Source organism: Homalodisca vitripennis, chromosome 8, assembly GCF_021130785.1.
Source record: "Homalodisca vitripennis isolate AUS2020 chromosome 8, UT_GWSS_2.1, whole genome shotgun sequence".
In the NCBI taxonomy this organism is placed as follows: domain Eukaryota; kingdom Metazoa; phylum Arthropoda; class Insecta; order Hemiptera; family Cicadellidae; genus Homalodisca; species Homalodisca vitripennis.
In genome coordinates this window covers 20,450,155-20,471,600 of record NC_060214.1, presented here as the reverse complement: position 1 = coordinate 20,471,600, position 21,446 = coordinate 20,450,155, and the positions used below count along the sequence as shown (strand labels likewise).

Below are 21,446 nucleotides of genomic sequence, written 5' to 3'. Positions count from 1 at the left end.
AAGCTGTTGTCCACAAAATAAACTATACACTCTATAGTGTGTACACAAAATAAATTAAATACGATTATGTGTTATCCTTGATTGAATAAGTTACACGTGTAACTAATCCAAGCAAAAGTAGTATTTACATCTAACTTCTGGAGACTGAAAGAGCTTTACTGCACCATAGAATAGAAATGCAGCTATTCATTAATTGCTAATTTATAATAAATTTATAACTTTGTATCAATAAACTAAATATAATAAAACTGTAATAAAAATTACTATATTATATCTCAATAAAACTATTTCTTCTACTTAATTCACAAAAAGGTAAAAATTTAACTATTCAAAAAAATAGTTAATTAGTTTTGAAATAAAATTTGATAAAGTATAGAACTACAATTTGTATAACTAATATTACTGGTTTACACTCAACTTGCTATGGTATTCTCTATGTTGTTTGTTTATTCGGAATTTTGCTCTTTCTCTGACCTAATCTCTTGTTTGTAAGTTGTAAGTTGAGGTTGAGGTTAAGTTTATATTTTGAATTTTGTTTTAATACGATTGCCGGAAAACTGTAAACGCGTAGTAAAAGAAATGGCACAAAGTCGGTTGGAAAAAGTAGGGACCATATTCTCAAGGTGATAATTTATTTTATGTTAGTTAGTACCCATTTGTAAATTTAAGTTATTATTTTATATTTAGGTTAAAGTACGTACGGTTGAGGATTGTGATTAGTAGGCCTATTAACCATAGAAACCTACCGTGTTTTGATATATCTTTGTTACTACCGATACGTAAATTTTACGTAGCATGTTTATTTTTGTTTTTTAGGTTATGTAAAGGTTTATTTTCATGCCTGTGTAGCGTGTTTGTTTATTTTCTTGCCTATGTGCTTACTTAAGGTGATGATGCGTGTGTTTAAGCGTATGTGCGGGTGTTAATGCGTGCATGTGTGATACAAGGTGTTTTACTAACCTTATCTTCATATCTACAATGCCATAGAAACTCATTCTTTCCAAAAAGTTTACAAATTGTCTACTATCTCCAAGACTTTTATTTACTAAAAAACAACCTAAAGTAGGTTTAGTTCCTTATTTTACTATACACACTATACGTAAAATATACGTATTTTTTTATCAAGCAATCCTACCGCTACGTAAAATTGATGCACGGCCTAAATAAAAATCAATATTGAGATAAGAAAAAGAACTACACACACCATTACACGGTAGGATTGCTTTTAGGGTTTACACAGGATAGCCGTATAAGTAACATCTGCTCAAGATTAGGCCGTTTAACATTCCTGCTGTGTAGACTTAAGTGTATGCTGGGGTAGAGTATGATAAGCGGACCCGGTTTTTTCTATTGGTATTATCAAACGATATTCAATAATTATACCCATCGATACAATCAACCAATAGTAATTAATTTGAACAATAACTAAATAATCTGCACCAATTGGACATGCATTTTTGTATTCTAAACATAGTTTGTTCTATAAGTACTTCTTTTAAATAAAAAAATAGTTAACTTTAGGAAACTATACATTAGGATTTACTGATCTTTATCGGTTTCAAGATGTTTGTTTTGTTGTTGCGTTTTTTAAATTATATAAATGTCATTTTTCCTATCACCTGTCTCAGTTTTATCATTTGATTAATGGGTAATTCTGAGCAATTACTTGGTCAACCCCAAACTTTTTCATATTTTACTACGATAATCTAGAGATGTATGTGAAATTAAAAAAAAACATAATTTAGGTCCTGGAAAGTTAACATAAATTAAAAATAATACTGAAATGAGCAGAATTTTGATTCAAATGAACAATGTTTTCTTAAATTTTGAGCTACAAATTAATTAGTTGTTATCGAGTTGAGACGAGTGCCTCCTGCCATTAGCGCGGGCTTCGGCAGCACCTTTGAAAGAAAAACATCCCTCGAGATAGTACCTATCAGTAAAATATCAAATTCTAGAGGGCAAACTTTGGTGCGTTGCAAAACGCCGTTGTTCGTACAAAAAACGTTTTAACTGTTCCTGATCTTCACTTGAAACCATGAAACTAAGTAACGTGTTCTCACACCCGTCACATAAAAAAGGATTATCGGAGGAAGCACTAGATATAAAAACCAGGTCCGCTTATCGTACTCTGCCCGTATGCTGTGTAGACTATATTTAATTACAGTTTACTATCTGTAAGTATCCATATACAACCTGCCTCAAGGCCTGTAGGATTGAGGCCAGATGTCAGGAAGTGAAAAGGCCCTGATTCTCTAGAATAAACCCCTGTGCATTGTTACATCATCAGGACTATGGGACCATTGTAGACCTATATTTGTGGAACTGGGAATCTAGCCAGTATATCCTTATCAGCTTGCTTTTTTTAAGGAGAAACTGGACCTGATTTTCATGAAAAGTTTGATACACTCCTATAACATCAGTGGGAGGCTGAAATGCTCTATACAGTACTGTCGGCTGAGCAAAAATAAAGATTGTTTTCCTATTTTAGTTGCTAGGCTTTAACTGTCTACAAAATGCCCTGTCAAATGAAGTAAAATGGTCAGAGGCACAATGAAATATATGTTATTGTTACATCATCAGGACTATGGGACCATTGTAGACCTATATTTGTGGAACTGGGAATCTAGCCAGTATATCCTTATCAGCTTGCTTTTTTTAAGGAGAAACTGGACCTGATTTTCATGAAAAGTTTGATACACTCCTATAAAATCAGTGGGAGGCTGAAACGCTCTATATACAGTATTGTCAGCTGAGCAAAAATGAAGATTGTTTTCCTATTTTAGTTGCTAGGCTATGACGGTCTACAAAATGCCCTGTCAAATGAAGTAAAAGGGTGAGAGGCACAATGAAATATATGTTATTGTTACATCATCAGGACTATGGGACCATTGTAGACCTATATTAGTGGAACTGGGAATCTAGCCAGTATATCCTTATCAGCTTGCTTTTTTTAAGGAGAAATGGACCTGATTTTCATGAAAAGTTTGATACACTCCTATAACATCAGTGGGAGGCTGAAATGCTCTATACAGTACTGTCGGCTGAGCAAAAATAAAGATTGTTTTCCTATTTTAGTTGCTAGGCTTTAACTGTCTACAAAATGCCCTGTCAAATGAAGTAAGGGTGAGAGGCTCCTGCGTTAAGTGTGAGGTTGAGTCTCGGCTGAAGTCTAACTCACTCTTCTCCGTAGAAAATATTTTTATTTTGACTGGGACACATTTAAACACCGACCTGCCGCCATCTAAAATTAGTTTAAGTTTGTAAATATTAGTTTTATTCAATGTTGATGCAATCTATCGAGCTTGGCTAGTCTGAGATGAAGAAGAAGGTATTCAAGGTGCCCCAGAAGTTTTCCAATTAAATATTTTAGCTCACACAAATACTATTGAGAGAACTTTGTGAACCATTGTGCTAACTTCATGACTACACATAAAGAAGCACACTTTGTTTGCTACTTCACTTTTTTCTTATGCTACACATCTTTATAATAGGCATACTTCTTATTAAGGCATGTTCTTGATGGAACAGCGTTATTAAACGCTGAAACAGGTCGTGTGCCTAACAAAGCCAAAGAAAAAATCCCAATAACAGCTGATGATTTTAATAGCTTTTTTATTAATGTTGTTAATGTGTTAAAAAAATAACTGTGATATTTTAGATGTAGCAAGTTCTGTTGATATGTTGAAATCGTCAGGTATTAAACCCCCTGGCCTATCTAGTTTTAAGTGGACAGTTGTAAATAGTAGAGATGTATATAGTTCTGTGTATAGGTTAAGTAATGCCAGATCAGAAGATGTCTATGGACTTTCCAACTTTGTATTAAAGGAAATATTAGATGCTATAATCTATCCTTTAACACAGCTGATAAACTGGGTGCTTACTGATGGAATATATCCACAGTGCCTTAAAATAACAATAACAGTACTTATACATAAGAAGGGTGACAAAATAAATTTAAACAATTACCGGTCTATTGCCCTAGTACCCGTTATATCAAAGTTAATAGAGACTATTGTGAAAAACCAATTGGAATATTACTTTGAGTACAATAATTTGATTTCTTCATCTCAGTATGGGTTTAGGAAAAATCTGTCAACTGTTAAAGCTGTAGAAAATATTGTCTCTTATGTATTGAATAGCTTTGAAAATAAGGAAGAAACAGCTGCTGTGTTATTGGATTTAAGTAAGGCATTTGACGTTGTACCTCATGATGAACTCATTCAAAAATTGAAACATTATGGTCTGGAGAACAATGCTTTGTCTTTGATTATGTCTTATTTGAGCAATAGACTTCAGCTTGTCAAAGTAGGTGACCAGAGATCAGGACTTAAGAGGGTGGCAAGCGGGGTTCCCCAGGGCTCAGTCTTGAGCCCCTTCTTGTTTACTTTCTTCATTAATGATCTCCCTAAATTTGTCCCTGGTAAGGTTGTCTTGTATGCTGATGATACTACTCTGTTATCATCAGACAGAGACTCAAAATTAAATGATGTCGTTATGGGCTATATGAGGGAAAGGTCCTATCTCTGGTTCTCTGCTAATAAATTAACTGTGAATAATAACAAGACCGAGGAAATTGTCTTTAGTTTACGTAAGTCTGTAAAACTATTTGGTATCAATTTAGACTCAAAGCTTAGCTGGGGAATCCATACAAACCATTTATGTATTAGATTGGCAAGAGTAATATTTCTACTAAAAAAACTAAAATTGTATACAAGTCTTAATCTTGTCATTAGTGCATATTACGCTTTCTTTAATGTACACCTTCTGTATGGGGTTTTACTGTGGGGCAACTCTAGTGGAGCCAAGACTGTGTTTAAGTGGCAAAAGAAAGCCATACGCTGCATAGTAGGAATTAGTGACAATGAGTCCTGTAGGCCATTTTTGAAGTACTGGGTATACTTACGCTTCCATGTATATATATATATATATATATATATATATTACACAGTTTAGTTTTTGTTAAGGAAAATCTCGACTCTTTTAATCTTAGAAGCTTTAACCATGAACACAACACTAGAATTAAAAACACAATTGATGTGCAATATGCTAGGTTAAGTAAAACTCAACAGAACTATGCAATAACCAGAGCTAGGCTATTCAATAAGTTACCATTAAGTGCTAGATCAATTTCTGTTGGTAGGTTTAAGAATGTTGTTGCAGAGTGGCTCAAGAGAAAAACATTTTATTCTGTAGATGAGATTTTTAATGCTAATTTTAGTGACTTACAATTTTAAACTTTTAACATAGATATAGATTGTATTTATTTTAGGCTCTGTAGGCCTACTTAGTGATATTTTTAATATCATATTTGACTTTGTCAATACAATTTTGTAATTGTTGGACGACAATAAAATGATACTGATTCTGATTCTGGAAACAAATTGCATTCTTCACTCAGATATAGGTACCCTATGGTCGTTGTTTGGGTTTAAAGTATATTGGTCAGGTAAATTTTTGTACTGCATTTTTATCAACAGAAATTGCACCCTGAACATTTGTTTCATACCTTTTATAAGGATATAAATTAGTGATAAAAACATTCATTAAAAAACTGTATGCTGTTTTAATATCAAACTTTTCCTCCCTCGCAAGTTAACTAATCATAAGGGCTGGAATTTAATATCGGCCTAATCATAAAAGGCTACTTTAGTACTATCCGGAGGCCACTACTTTTGGATCAATTTTAATACTGGAGACCTAAAAAATCTATATTATTAGAAAGATCAGACTTTATTTGATTTACTGTGCACATTACATGTCATAATGACGATTGATCCTTGTTTTCTGTATCCCAAAACCAAGTGATGTTGGGAGAAGAAGGGCACTCTGTCCCTAGCTACTTCTTGTTACGTGATATGGACAATAGACAATAGACAACTTTATTAACCGTTTAACAAGTAGCATACATATAATAGGTTTAGTCAGTAGAGGCTAAAAGATTCAATCATGGCTAAAACTAAAAACCAAATGCTACGTAAAAACCATGCAGGATTAATAAATACTAAAAGTAAGCACTCCATGCATTAGAAGTAAAGGTTAAAGTCACTCTGAGATAAGGCAAGAAACTCACTTTAATTGTAGAATGGGTTTGCCAAAAGGAAAGCAGTCGGTTTGTTTTTAAATTTTGTTGTCTTCAAGGTCCGAGCTGAGCCTGGAAGTTTATTAAAAAATACAATACCTTGGTGATGCAGATTAGATTTAGATTTAGTGAGCCTTTTGTATGGAATATCAATAAGACTTTTATTCCTAGTGTCATGTCTATGGACATCACTTCTTAATATTAAGCTCATAATTTTCCTTAATATTCATAATAACATTAAAAATATACAGATTAACCACAGTCATGATATTCTGGGATTTAAACAATAGTCTACAGCTAGTACTTGAGTTAACTTTGCATATTGTTCTAAGAGCTTTCTTTTGAAGTATTAAAACACTCTATACACCAAAACTGCCTCCCCATAGACTGAGCCCATACTGAATTAGGCTTTGAAAAAATGCAAAATATACTGTCTTAACATATTCAATGGAGACGCAGTCCTTTAGTTTTCTCAAGAGATATATTACTCTAGATAACTTACTACTTAAAATATGTACATGATCATGCCAAACTAACTTACTATCTAAGGTTATGCCTAGTAGGTTAACACTATCTTTAAAAATATTTATGAGTAGGTTTAGATTAGGTTATATGTTACTAGTAGTGCCAAAGTTATAATTAAGCTATGTGATCTGAGCTTGAATTTGGGTACTATCTCGAGGGATGCTTTTCTATTTTCACCAGAAGTGTTTCTTTTTTCTTTGGCACCAAAGGTACCACCAAAGCTCACACTGATAGCCATGGGCATATCCGATCGGTACTCTCCTGACCTCTGATCACGTCCCAGATCGTCCAACATTTCCGCATTCTAGAACCTAAATCAAGCTCAGATCACGTAAGCGTTTGTGTCATCTTTAACTGTTAATATTTGTAATATGTATAGCCCAATAAAAGTAGTAGGGACATGGGGGCCTCCTTCTTGCCGACATTGCTTCTTTTCTATTACTTAAGAGTGGTGAATTTGGATCTCTGCAATTTACTTTTAGTCATGCATTCTTTTTTGGAAAGTTTGTATTTAAGTAACCTACTATTACCCCATTATAGAATATAACAATATGTTTAAATTTTAATATATTATTTGTTTTATATTAATGTTATGTAATAAATAATGCTCATATTCAGTTCAATTTGTTTATTATGTTCTTTAATTTGTTTGTAGTTGTTTATAGTTTGTTTTATACAAGGGTGTATAATCACTCGGTATTCACTGGAATAGAAGGCTAAAACAACCCTGACTCCACCTCAAAATAGTCATTTTTCATTTCATTTCCATTTTTTTATAGTGTGTATGAATGGGCTGCAACTGGCAGAGAGTATTACGAAACATAAATTTTCTTGCTTTCTGATTAAACGGAGGCCAGCATTCAGAGCATGTTGTGGTGTTATCAGTTTTGGAAAGCCTGAAAAATGTATAAAAACCTCGTAAGAGAATCTAGTAGTTGAACGGGCTGAGAATATTGCCATCAGCCATCAGTGTGGCTGCGGCAGCACCTTCGGCTGATGGCAACAAACTAAAAACACCTCTCAAGATAGTAACGAGATCAGTAAAATATATAAATTCTAGAAGGTCTGGTTGTGAATGCTTTAGTGAGCTAGATTACAAGATTGCGTATGTGCACTACCACAGCGTATGCCAATGACCTTCACCTGGATCAAGTTGATCCGTGACACAGGTGTAACATAACATTCCCGATTTTGATAACTATCTTAAAGTGATACATTATAAGAAAATACATTATTACAATAAATTCACCTTTCATGCTCTGAATGAGTGACTTCCGTTAATCAGCAGTACCAAGTTTTCAACTAAAATTTTTAACCCGGTCCTTTTATCTGTCTAGAGTCTCCAACTTAATAAGAACAGGATCAATGAGTATGAATGATCGACCACTCTGGTATGATGTCTACAGAGCATTTCCTCCCGCTGTTCCTCCTAGGTTTGAACGTTCTGTTCCTGAAATTCCTATCAAGCAGATCTTATACAGAGAAGATATAATCAGAGCGTAAGTATTATATTCAAATAATTACTTGTATAAGTTTACCTGTGTATTTTCAACACATCTCCTCTACGTATGAATGTATTTTCTATGTAACACTAAAAATGTAAACAATTTGAGCAAAATAAGAAAGAATGTAAGCTGTAAGCGAAGCCTTTTATTCATAGAGCTGGAAAATTTTAATTTCTGTCTGTCCGTCCTGACAATATTTCAAAAATTAACTGATCAATAGACATAAAAGTTTGCATGAAACTTCTTTTATATATTAGCAACATTAATTTCAGTGGTGGTGCATGTCACTCCATGGGATTTGGCTGAGCGTTTGTGAATATTTTTACATTGGTCTTATGGGTAACCATGATTACAATGGAAAAATGCAGAATAAATAAATTTATGAGTAATCTGAATCCGTTTGAGATTTCAACATATGACTTTTACTTATAGAACAATGTTAAAACTGTGATAGTATTTCAGCACACTCTTGCCTTTTAGTACCTTTCTTAGCTCACCGAAACTTTTAGTATTTGAACACAGCTGTGAAACCTAATTTATAGAATAAAAATGGTAATATATTAAGTGGCAAGATATCTCGAGACAAATTTCATCTATTGACTTTAAATTTAGCGTGAATCATAGACGTGAATGCGTCCTATAATAGTGCATGTCCAACTATAGAATCTGGCCGAGTGTCATTAAAGACTATGACTCAGTAGGCTGACTCAGTTTCTCGTTTTGTCTGTTGGAGAGAATGTAAAATTCTCTTTTGATTGTCCGTCTTTCTATCTGTCCACAGGACATCTCGAGAACAAAATGAGATATAGATTTGAAAGTTTGCAAGCAACCTCAGGGAAGTTTGTTACACAACACACCGTGTGGCGTACTCCAACCTCAGGGAAGTTTGTTACACAACACACCGTGTGGCGTACTCCAACCTCAGGGAAGTTTGTTACACAACACACCGTGTGGCGTACTCCAACCTCAGGGAAGTTTGTTACACAACACACCGTGTGGCGTACTCCAACCTCTTATGATTAGGCCTGCAACAATACATCAGTATCTAGTAAACAAATCATAAAAATTAACCTATTGACATAATTTTGAAAAGTATTTTAATGTCTAGGAATTGTTCATTGGTGGGCTGGTTTTACAAACAAATTGCAATAGATTTAGTTCTATCGGGGGTATAGTTATGAATCTCCATAAAAATACAGTGTTAAGCTTTTCAAATTAGGTGTAAAAACAAAAAATCTGAATAATAGAAGTATTATATAAATAATATATGAGAGGTTCATGTAAAATATAGTACTTCACCTTATACAAATGTTTTATCAGTTACAATTACCTAGGCGAACAATATCTATCTTTGTTGATATGAGAGTATGTCATTTAACACTACACTGACTAATTTAGGTACTGAACTACATTTTTTAGTGTCCTTCCCACAATTATCAGAACAATGGCATACTAAAATAAAATAAAAAGTATTAATGTACACAGTTTTACCACCCACAAACAATAAATAAATCAATAATATGATGGATAAGATTAGAAACCGTTCACAACCTGTTCAGTGCTGCTATCTAGCAGACGATAGTACAACTATGTAGTAAGTTTCATGGCGAGAACGTCTCGTCACAGCATCACTGTGGTACCGCTATTTCTGGTGGTTTACACTCGTCATAGCATGATAGTTAACACACTGGTGGCCCTATCTAATAAATATGTTAACAGTCCAATGATTACCCAGGAGGTTTCACTTCTGGTTAGTTTATACCTACCAGTTGAACCCACACTGGGCACAGCAAAAACCGATGTGTCACAAATCTGAGCAATCTTATGGATGTCCAGCAGCGGCACACCACTAACTGCAAATGTTGAGATTCTGGTGTGCAAGGGTAATTCGATAGGTCTAGTCTACTGCGGTAGATCACTGTTAGAGTTGGTGGGATTCGTTCCGTAAGAGTTTCCCTAAAAGGTTCTGCCAGCCTACACATAAGGGTGTGCCACGCCCTGCCTGCTTTGACTGGAGAGGCTGGTTCAGAGCTGGCTTTCCCTTCTTTCAAGGGGACATGACTTGAGATAAGTGTCCTAAATATTTCCTCATTGATCTTGACAGGAGGCAGCCCTTATCTCCAATCTTAACAATCCAGAATATTCTGTCACCACAGAAGCAGTGCAAAGGTCCTTATAGGACTAGGTGCAATTTCTAAGCTTCTTGTCCTAAGAGAGATCCCATTATACTATCAAGATTTTCTAAAGAATATGTTTATTCTTGTTCAGGAATGACATTAAAAATGAATTTGAGAACAATTAATTCTTGCTTTATAAATCATAGCAAACATTGTGCTCTTCTTAATTAGATTTTCTATATACTATCTACAAGGTGTGTTTTTTTAAGTAAGTGCCGTTTTGGAATTCCCTCACTGCAGCGCTATGGTCAGAGTCCCGCACTTACACTCTGTCTACCTTCATTTATTAGCAAGCCATAGACACAATTACTGCAAAAATCAATTGTTTTTTATCTGTTAACTAGCGGGCCCGGCGCGCTTTGCTGCGCATTTCAATAATTTTTTTGCAAAAGTTGCCCGCGGCTTCGCACGCAATTTCCCGTTGAAAACAGTACACTATATTCACTTATTCTTTTTCTATCACATTCTAAACATTGCTGAGATAATTGATAGTCGTTCCATCGTGAGCCTCTTGGGCGTATTATGAAGGTATGTACCATATTCCTGCCTCTATCTAGCTGTTACCCACGGCTTCGCACGCAAATCTTAAGAACCGAAGTCCTTATATTACTTAGTAAATTTTTTTTTTTTACTATAATAAATTTTAGATTAAATTAGTTATATCTCCGGTGCCACGATTGAGCTTGCTTTGTTGTCTCGATCGAGAGAATATGTACACACGGAGTTTTGAGAACCATACTTCTGTCAAAAAAAACAACTAAGGTTGATTTTATAACATTCTTTATATTTGTAGCCAACGTAAGATAGTAATTATGATATCTGCATTACTCTTCTGATCAAGCATGAGCATGGTTTATATTAAATAAATATTGCAGTTAAAGGTGAATTTTTACGTCAAATTTGAATTGTATTATCTGGATAGTAAAGTCTATGTTTAACAGTGATTGCAAAAACAGTTTAAACAAAATTTGTCGTTTCTCTTAAGCTTACTCTATGCTTTAAAACTATAAGTGTAATATATGTTTACAAAGAACAGCTGATTAAAAATTTGAAAAGACGTTAACATATGTTTGCTGCAATGCATTTCTTATGGGTATTTGTGTAACCAGTGGGGCGGAATCCTGAATCGGGAAAGGGATGGGCATAGCTTATAAACCTTCTCCGTGGAAAAATACATATACGTACAAATTTGCATCATGATCGGTCCAATAGTTCACGATTCCATAAAGGACAAACATACAAACATTCATTTTTATATATATAGATGTATATATAAAATGCCCGTATCTATCCTACAGCTATGAAGTACATGCTGCTTTTTGTTTTCGTAGTGGTGAAAGTGTGAAAGCAATTGAAATTCACTGACAGAGTTGTGAAGTGTATGGACAAAAATTACGAGTGATGGAATGGCATTCAAATGGTAAAAGAATTTTAAAAGATGTCCAATGATCACCTATTAATTGGTGCAGAAAGTTAACAATCAAACAAAAATGAACATTTCACAATTTCTTTGTTATTAGAACAGTTTCCTTTAGTTTGAAGAAGTCGTCTCTACTGAGAACATGTTTTCCTGTATTACAATGTCCTTCCACATGTGACAAAACAAACTCAAGATCTCATCACAGCATTTTGATAATCTCATTAACAGCCCCAATTCAGCACCCATTTTGTTACCATTTGTTTTTTCATCACAAGATTTTGAAGGTGTTCGATATTGAGCGACAACAATAGCGTCTAAACGATCACGTACAGTTATTGTTAAATTGGCGGCAATCTTATATAATGACAGTATACAAAAGGTTGTTTTTAGATATTAGAAGTGCCTTAATATTAATAGAAACTATGTAGAAAAGTAGATGAGAGTGTGGGATTTCTTATCAAAATAAAATTGTTACAAAAGATTACTAAATATTTGTATATATCAAAACGGTGCTTAAAAACATGCCTCTTATCAGTATTTCCAAAGTACATTATTGTTCATAGGAACTTCAAGCACTATATTTTTCAACATATGTTACCCTTATGTCTATGTCATTTTCTATTAGCAACTATAATAGAAGTGCTTGTAATAAACAAAACATGTCAGTTTCATAGAAGTGGCTGAACAAAAAAGAAAATCTTGTGTACATTTCACTAGGTATATCAAATTTTTTGACGTGACAACGTCTTAAATTAGGTTGCGGCTCGGAGTCACTCATGAAAAAGTGTAACGCCCGGTAACGTTACGATGCCCGTCCAGTGGGTCCGCCGCACGGGATCCGCACGGGATAAAGCAGATAACTGTGGGTCCGCCGCACGGGATAAAGCAGATAACTATGTTTATTCGTGAAAATGTGGAGTGCTTAGATTCGTCATTTACAACAACTACAACAATAAAGGTAAATAATTGTACACTGATATTTCATTATCGTAAACTATGATTGATTGATTAATTGTTAGATTGACACAAAAGTTGAGAAACTGAGTTTATAGGTTATGTCATACTATTGACAAATGTTGATAGTGTTAAGTAAATTATTAGTTTAAATCACTCTGCAATCAATCGTAATTCAGTCGATTGAGAAGAAACAGCGCGTATTGCTAGTCAAACATTTAAAATAACAAATTATAACCTCTAACCCGTCATAACAGTGCGATCAAACAAACGAACTAAACCGACCAATCACCACGCGCGGAGTTAGAATTTAACTGTGTTTAGCAAGAATTTCAAATTCCAATTTTAGTAAATGTTTTATTCAACTTTACCATTTACAATAACAAATTTTAATTAATTTCAAATTATGTACAATGTTTTAGTAAACAAAATATATTTCTATAGTTAAAATTTGTGCAATTCTTATTTTCATTCAATTCCCTGTTCCTATTGTGCAATTTAATAATATTCATATCAATAAATATTCTACCGAGAAAAAGACGTTGTCACGTAAAATCTTCGCCCGTAAAACCGACTTTACAGGCAACCATAATTTTTTTTTTTTCTCTAAAGGAAACCTTGGCGGTTTTATAAAATAAGAAACTTTGTCCTTTCAGTTTAAAATTTGACAACATTTGATACCAAGATCAATAACTGAAAATTGCTTCAATCAATATGAATAACCAATAAATTTTAATAATGCGAGTTAAAGTATTTAAATAAATACATTTTTCTTTTGGAAATATAAGAATTACAAGGGAACACTGTAAATAGAACCTTGTCTCAGATCCACGAATGTTACACTTCAGAAACTTAGATTTTGGTATCTCAAAAACCATTGCCTCTTCAAGCATTTTTAATATAGGCTTATGTCATACAGTGCTGAAGTTGTGAATGTTGTGTCGAGCTCATTTTGGCAATGGTATATACAAATACCTTGGATAAATCTCAAGAAACTAAGGTTTATATCTAGAGATATAAGTGAAGGAAACAGGATTTTTCCATACATTTTCCATAATTCAGTGTTACAAAAAATCAGTTACACTGTGTTTTGAGATCATCAGGTGAATAACACTGTATTCCATTTATTGGTTTGGTCTATACGAGACTGCCCATGAGTGTTATGTGTGAATCAATAATCAAGAATGCCCACTCCTGTTCCCCTCTTTCTTGCCGCTATCATGTTTCTGCCAAGGACAATTGCCATTTACTATTCGTCTCTGATCAGTTCTATGTGGTTGGCCAGTGAGTGCAGACCTATTGTGACCTGTATTCTGCTACTCTGTGTAATAATTAGTGTTGTGTTTTGTTTTTGTTAAGTGCATGTTTTAGAATTAGTGTGCGTGGAGTTGACACATAACATAGTCATTGTGATTCCTGACTTATGTGTGTTTCAATGCTCTGGTATGATTTATTTATTATAATGTAGATTGTAGTTATATATTGGGTTAGTTGTTCACCTGAAGAAGAGATCAATTGTCAAAAACAAACTTCAAACAGAGATTAAAGATTTCTCTGGATCGATAAACGCTTGGATACTTTTATAGTTATAAGAAATAAGGAATTATTATTTACATCTGTGTTTGGAACCATGAGCTTTCAGGAGATGAGCCTGTCTTCAATTACCATTGCCTTTAGGAATCTTAGAAAATAGATTTAAACCAGAACATTGATTACAATGCTATTGCTTCAATGTAATTTAATTCAAGAAAAAACGCTAATTAACATGTTTGCTACCGATGTCCATTCCCACAGACTGTTAGATAAAATCACAATATTACATGTAGATGTATATTAATTAGAGTGATGGTCACCATAGACCACGAAAATACTTTTATTAAGTTACATTGAAAAAATTTGATGTACGTACCACTAATTGTTTTTCAAATATAGCATAAAATTACATTTGAACCAAATTACTATTACATTTTTGAACCAAATGATGCACATGTTTGGTACTGAACATTTTCCCATTATGGTAATACCAAGGCAAATGTAATAAAGGTCAATTTATTTCTAATTTTAAATATAAATTATATGTCAGCTTTTCGTTGACGATTAAAGCATGTGCAATCTGTATTAAAAAGCTAGAACTAAAATTGAAAACAACCATTTTTAACAACTATGGTGTGATGTTACTATTCATCAAACGCCCAGAACAAGCGATCCACAGCTACAAAAGACACTCTAGGCTAGTAAGATGTGTTCTGTTTATTAAAACATGTTATTGATTGAATGATAAGAGGACAATACAGCAAGTGTGCATCTGTAGTCTATTTTAACAAGACCATGCTCTGCAAATTTTCAGTGGCAGTCTTTAGATAGAATCCAGTTGGGATATATTTACGGTGCCTATTCTGTAATTTCAGATTTTTTAACATGGCAGTACACCAGGAGAGATCACTTCTGGCTGATTTACACCTTCCAGTCAAACCTACAGTGGTGCAAGTTGAAGGGTCAATAATTAACTAATTTGTCCGCAGGAAATTCCACAAAGACATGGGGAGAAGTCTTCCCTCAGTGAACATGACGGATACAAAGTACGCAACAGTTACGCAGAAAATGATAAATCTCTGCATAGACATTCAGAAAAAGAAATGCTTGGATCTGGAAGAGGCTTATCAAGAAGCATTCCTCATAATTAAAACTGAAGAGTTGACCAAACCAACCTTTAGTTCCCGAAGTGAAGGTCCTAGTATTGCTTCAACGTTCAAAGAAGCGCTTGAAAAGAAGAACCAAAGTGAACCACCGATTAATTTAAGCGTAAAAGAAATTTTAAGTGATAAGTAGTGAGTATTCTCGTGCAAAATATTTCTTTTTGTAAATAAAGTTGTTTTGTGTTGTTAAGATTAATGTTCACTTCTTTAAAAAAATCCTACAAAGTTATTATCCATTCAAGCTTTCTAATGAACAAAATCATTACTTTGTGGACATATATTTGTTAGATACTTTGTGTATCCAACAAATATATATATATATATATATATATATATATATATATATATATATATATATATATATATACAGTAAAGTGAACAGAGTAGCAAAAGCAGCTGGATATAATAAATAATGAGAAAAATGTTCAAATTCTTCATCTATTTGTTATAAAGTTGATAGAATTGAACTTAATGAGCCAATATCTGCAGCAAATGCTTTCTATAAGTTTGTTATTGATATCACTGGAAAAAGTCGTCCAATTATAAAATTAATATGACCAACACTAACCCAGTTTCATCAATGTTACTAATACCAGTGACACCATCAGTATTGTTATCAAATATTCAAAGCTTAAATTCAATAATATCAACAGATATTGATGGGATTTCAATGTGGCTGATTATAGAATACTCGAGATATACTAGGTGTTTATAAAGAAATATCAGGGTTTTAACATTTCGTAGTTTTTTCTCATATAACTTAAAATTTTAATTTGTACATCAAATCAGAGAAGAATTCAAACAGTTTAGTTCTTTGTAACCTGTGCGCATATGGACAATGCAATGTTTCCTCCATCATCCGTTAGAAAGCACTAGTAACAAAAATGGTGACTCATGAAAAGAAGGCTTTTTGTGTTCTGCAGCTTGCAGACTGAATCTGTAGTAACTGTGTTACGTGAGTTTCATATCAAGTTCGGTTGTGATCCTCCTTAAGTGATATATGGTATCATCAGTTTAGGGATACTGGGTGCTTTTGCTACAGGCAGATCAACGGTTAGTGAAGAGAGTGTTGAATTTTGCAAACGAAATGTTGCACAATGAAGATTTTCTGGATCATATAGTTTTCAACAACATATAAGATCATAAGTAACTAACAAGGTAAGATCAGGTGTTAGATATAGTTTCATAAGTCAACATTTCATCTCAGTAGACTGTGAACACCCAAAATGTGCGTATCTGAGGCTCAGAAAACCCTCAAAAGATGGTATAACTGCAGCAAGACTCCCCTAAATTGAATGTTTTGTATAACTGGTATTTCTTATCTTAATGCTCTAGAACTGTAGCTATTTCCTCAATTGGAAGAAAATAAACCACAGAACTTTAAACAAGATGGTGCACCGCCTCACTGGCATAACTCAGTAAGCGAGTGGTTGAATGTCACTGTACCCGACTGCTGGATTGGCCGCAATAGGTCAGTGCTTGTTTCGCATGGCCTCCACGGTCGCCCAAACTGACACCATGTGATTTCTATATTTGGGGATTCATGAAGGAATGTATTAATTATAATTTTAAGTTTTATATTATGAATATTGCAAAACTTGAAGACTCCGATTTCATTTATAAACACCCGGTATTTTTAAACCCTTAAATGAATATTTTGTTCAAACAGAAGTTTTCCCTAGATCCCTAAAATACTCAAAACTTAAGATGAAAGCTACAAACTATCAATCTGTTTCTATTTTACCTGTAATTAGTATAGTTAAAAAAATTATTATCTTGGCCGAACATTTGATAGTAAGTCATACCATACAACCAATATTACGTATGAAGCATCAAACTCACACACATATAAACCCAAGAACCAGAGGACTTTACGAGCAACTTCGTGCTGCCCATTGGAACTACGAGTTAACATTGAGGTTTGTACTACTGTAAAATCAGTCAAGTATTGTCAAGTACACATGTTAAAATAAATCAGCTTATTTTAAGTTAGTTATTAGATTAACAAGAACTGCTCGTTGCTCTGAAGATATTGTAAAAATACACTCATAAGATATTGGAACTTTGGAAGCTTGTGAGGCGGAGTCATATAATTGTGTGCTTTCAAATCCACAAAACGCAATCTAGTGTAAGAGATTTTTAATTATAAGAATAAGAATAAGTTCCAGATACCAGATATGTATATATAACAACAGATTTAAGTACCTAAATCATCATACCAAAACCAAGAAATTCTTTTAATAATGTAGATACAGTAAAATTTATGATCAAAATTAAAGTAATTTATATAGCAACAATTCTGGACAGTCACAGATCATTCCAGAAGTGATCTTTGATGTCCAAAGTCCTCAGCCACTTTTTCACAAAGAGAGAGTTAATGCTTACCTAATACCAAGACTCTCCCTGAATCCAAACCGTTGATTATAAGATTGTTAATTTTAAAGGGACAACTAACACCTAAAGGATTGTATATATTTAAAATTTTACAGATATATTATGAAAACAAACAATTTAAGGAAACCCTGGACAGAAGCTATAATACTAGGCATTTGGCTAAGTACAAAATACACACCCCAAGGACAGACTATGGGCGCAGGCTACCAGAATATATAGTACCGAATCTATTTAATCAACTGCCTAGTGAAATAGAAAATTTACCAAATCTAAAGAAGTTTAAATCGGCAGCCTACATTTGGTTAAATACAGCTAGACCTCTATATCAAGTATAAAGACAAAACTTGCCATTTGTAGATGTCTTAGAAATAGGCCTAGCCTGGCCCAATCCCCACTAGCCTGCACTGACATTCCACTACACTGCACAACACTCAAAACTATTTTCATTACTCAGATTCACTCTCACTGTACTAGACTGTTGTTTATTCACACTACTTTATTCACCGACTACGAAAAAGCCACTAAACCCACTTTACTCAGTGAGCAAACATAACATAAACATAACCCAAAAACAAAACATAACCTAACCACGATTAGCAGAAACTGTTTCGACCAGACGACACTACTGCACACAAACTGGAGACAGACAAAGAGGAACAAATTCAGACAGGTATGCACGTATTACACACCACTGAACTCCTAGAAGAATATATTGTTATATTATTAGAAAAATCGTTTTCAGATATCTAACCATGTTATTGAAATTTATATTGTTTTTCGTTATGTAATCGTTATATTATTTTATTGTTATTGTTATTGTTATATTAAGTTCAAACCATATTCATACAATTGCCAAATATAAATAGAAACATGATGCCTGCCCTAAACCGCAAATAAATCGTCATTAGTAGTTTAATTTATTAAATTGATTTAAGCGATACAACTTATTAAAGACATTATTGCCAGTAGAAGTGGAGCAGTAGAAGTAAGGAAATATCGCTGGACCTCGCCGACAAGTTTTTTTATGTAACTTGGCGAGGCCAAACTGTGTAAACAATGTAATTGAATAAATAAATAAATAAATAAATAAAATATTTAATTAGTCAGAAATTAATTGCATTTTCAAATATCTTAGAGAAATTAGAAGGATTGATACCGGGCGGTAGTTATTTATATCTGATTTTGTCCCCTTTTTAAAAGCGGAATAACTTGAGAGTAGTTTAATTATCCAGGAAAAGGTCAGTTTAAAAACTTTAGACTTATAATTAAATTAAGTGCTTTTGTTATTGTCTGAACAGATTTTTTAATAATATTAATAAGAATTTCATTCCAACCTACTAAAGTTTTCATTTTTAAGAATAATATTATTTTATTAACGTGGTCTGGAATCAAGAGGAATTTTTCTTTTACTAAGAAAGTATAAATTATGTATCATAGACGTAAAAATATTAATAAATGTAATTAATACATATCATTTCCAATTTATTTATTTTTCGTGCGAGGCCTTTCAAAACTGAAGGGTTCCTCATCATAGACCTAACCATAAATAAAAACTAAGGTAACTATAAATATTAAAAGACAACTAAACAGTTACTAATAAACAGTTAAATATTAATATTTAGCAACAGAACAAGTAAAATCCTAAACTTGTAAGCTACTAATACTACAGGATAGCATTTTCTCTATGGAGTAGAAAGAAACCTTCCTTAGCACCATTAGAACTTTCCCAGAGCAGAGTACCACACTAGATGTGAGAATGAAAGAAAGTGAAATAGATAGGTTATATCCTTAATAACTTAACTAGAGCTAGTACAGAATTTGTTTTTTTTTTAGCAGAATGTGCTTCCCATGTAAGCTTAGTGTCAAGGTTAATTCCCAGTTGTTAAACAGATTTTACAACAGAATTAGTGCTTAAAAATATTGTGTTCAGACATCTTCATTCACATATTATTTAGACTTAAAACTATGTCACTATTTCACCCAGCAGGGATCACTTCTGGCTGGTTTATACCTCCCAGTTGAACCTACCACTGGGCACAGCAAAACCCGATTTGTCACTTAAATCTAGGCAACCTTATGGATGTCCAGGAGCGGCACACTAACTACAAATGTCGAGATTCTGGGGTGCAAGGGTAATTCGATAGGTCTTGTCTACTGCGAGAGATGACTGTTGGAGTTGGTGGGTTTGTTCCCTAAGTATCAGAGGTTTTTGCTAGCCTTAACAAGGTTGTGCCACCTCTGCCTGCTTTAACCGGAGAGACTGGTTCAGAGGTGGCCTCACCTTCTTCCGGGGAGACATGACTGAGATTAGTGCCCTAATTCTTTCCTCATGAATCTCGATAGGAGGCGGCCCCTACCCCCTAACCTTACCCATCCTGAATATTCTGTCACTCCGGAAGCAGTGCTAAGGTTCTTACATGACTAAGTGCAATTTATAAGCTTCTTGCCCTAAGAAAAGAAAAAAAATCATTATTTATTTTACATTTATCAATATCTACTGTATTTATTTCTAACAATATGCCAAGATGCTTTAGATTTGTTTTCAGCTTTACTGAAAATATTGAAGTGCTTTATTTCACACAAGTCGGATTGCTGTCTATGCATATTTTATAATATTTAAGGGGTGGTTCTATCCCCCTCATTCCCCCGTTTAACATGGACGTAGCCAGCGAGGTGTTCCAAGAGGGGGGTTGTATTGGACCCCCCACCAAATTTTTAATTTTTCCAATTATTTTTTTAGTAAACGATTATTATTTCGAACAATAATTCAGTATTACTGACATGTACTGCTGAAAGATCATTATCAATAAAGAAATGGCCCAAGAACTTTTTAAGGAACAAAATGGGGCCTTACTCTCTGTCCACTATGGGAAAATATCAGTTGTCTGGACTCCCCTGGTATACACCGGAACTAGCCAAAACAAGAAATGAAATGCTTGCATTATTCACAATTTATAAAAGTTTGAATTTAAGGGGGTCAGAGCAAACTCAGGCAGCTTATAATGTATATATTCAACATAAAAAAAGGTATAGGAATGAATTAACACTAGCAAAAAAAGTTACAGTTGAGCAGTATATTAGTAAAGCTCCTAACCAATGCAGGGCTGCTTGGAAGGTGATTAGTAATGAACACTCACCTACACACAGTCAAGATGTAAATTTGGATCCTGAGGAATTCAACCAGTATTTCATAAACTCAATTAAAGAGCTTAGTGAAGGAATTCCCCCCAGCCACCATAGTCCTGATTACTTTCTGGGAGAACGAATGATTGATCAAAATTCATTTGTTTGGCTAACAGTTACAGCCGAGGATGTTATAAAGGCTGTGTCAAAATTCTCAAATTCAAAAGCTATGGACTATTATTGGTTGTCGAATTTCATTATTAAAAGTACTATTGAATTTATAAGTGAACCCCTAGCGATAATTTTAAATAACTGCATGAATGAGGGATTTTTTTCACCTTTACTAAAGGTGTCAAAAGTTACTCCAGTGTTTAAGAAAGGTGACAAAAATTGTGTACATAACTATCGTCCAATCTCAATTGTCCCTATATTTTCTAAAATTTTTGAATCAATTATGTACAACCAGCTGAATGGCTATTTTGAGTTTCATAATTTAATTTCAAATAGTCAATATGGCTTCCGCCAGGGAAGATCTACAACTTCGGCTGTATTAAACATAATTGATCATAC

General features: G+C 33.8%; 1 protein-coding gene across 2 annotated transcripts; it reads left to right on the top strand.

Annotated features, from left to right (window-relative positions):
- Nucleotides 1-456: 456 nt before the first annotated feature.
- Nucleotides 457-15,549, top strand: LOC124367407 (probable 28S ribosomal protein S23, mitochondrial). 2 transcript variants are annotated; one of them, XM_046824203.1, is made up of 3 exons: nt 457-623; nt 7,945-8,106; nt 15,186-15,549. In XM_046824203.1, exons 1-3 carry the CDS (start codon nt 580-582, stop codon nt 15,490-15,492), a joined length of 513 nt encoding a protein of 170 aa, XP_046680159.1. In that variant the 5' UTR covers nt 457-579; the 3' UTR covers nt 15,493-15,549. The 2 variants fall into 2 exon arrangements, with proteins under 2 accessions (XP_046680159.1, XP_046680157.1); XM_046824201.1 differs by lacking the exon at nt 457-623 and adding an exon at nt 863-1,062.
- The last annotated feature ends 5,897 nt before the right edge of the window (nt 15,550-21,446 follow it).